At 61.0% G+C, this 623-nt stretch overlaps 1 protein-coding gene across 1 annotated transcript in view; it reads right to left on the bottom strand.

Annotated features, from left to right (window-relative positions):
- Positions 1–256: 256 nt before the first annotated feature.
- CFAP45 (cilia and flagella associated protein 45) overlaps positions 257–623 on the bottom strand; it is a 13854-nt gene continuing 13487 nt past the window's right edge. The window contains 2 exon segments of the mRNA XM_035896114.1: positions 257–380; positions 583–621. Of these exon segments, the coding sequence (XP_035752007.1) occupies positions 257–380; positions 583–621 (163 nt within the window).

Below are 623 nucleotides of genomic sequence, written 5' to 3'. Positions count from 1 at the left end.
GGGCTTGGGGATGCTCCTGGCCCCTCCGAGGACACGGGCCACCTCTGGCAGCTCTCTCCCAGCAGATGTGGGGAGACGGGTGCGGCGTGGTCTCTGTCCCGGGAGCAGGGAAGGTTGGACAATGAGCCTTTGGGCTACTCCAGCCCCAAGGGCAGCTCCTGGCCCGCAAACCCAAAGTGAGAGAAGGATGAAAGACACTCTCTGCTCCACAAACATCTCTGTTCATAGAAAACTCAGCTTAAGAAAATGGAAAGCCTTAAGTCGCTGGGGAACCATCGCTCTGCTCCTCATGGGGCTGAGCTTGGCCAGGGGCCGCGTTTGCTCGGCTCCGGTCCCTCCGCTCCACCTGGGCGCAGTACTTCTCGGGGATGCCAGAGGCTCTGCAGAGGAAGGGAATCATCAGGCACCCTGTGCTCCACAGGAGCTGACCTTTAGGACCGTGGCCCTGGAGAAAATCCTGTTTGATGAGGATGCAAAGGAACCTGCGAGGTGGCCCAGGGGTCAGGAGGTGGTGGGAAGCCAGGAAGGACTTGGGGACATGCAGGGAACCGGGGAGGTAGGCGGCTGCTGGCAGCGCATCACCTGAGCTCCTGCATCTTCTGCTGCTTGAGCTGGGCGATGCG

Source organism: Egretta garzetta, unplaced genomic scaffold (genome assembly GCF_000687185.1).
Source record: "Egretta garzetta isolate BGI_Z169 unplaced genomic scaffold, ASM68718v1 scaffold376, whole genome shotgun sequence".
Classification (NCBI taxonomy): Eukaryota; Metazoa; Chordata; class Aves; order Pelecaniformes; family Ardeidae; genus Egretta; species Egretta garzetta.
This window is presented reverse-complemented; position numbering and strand designations above follow the sequence as displayed.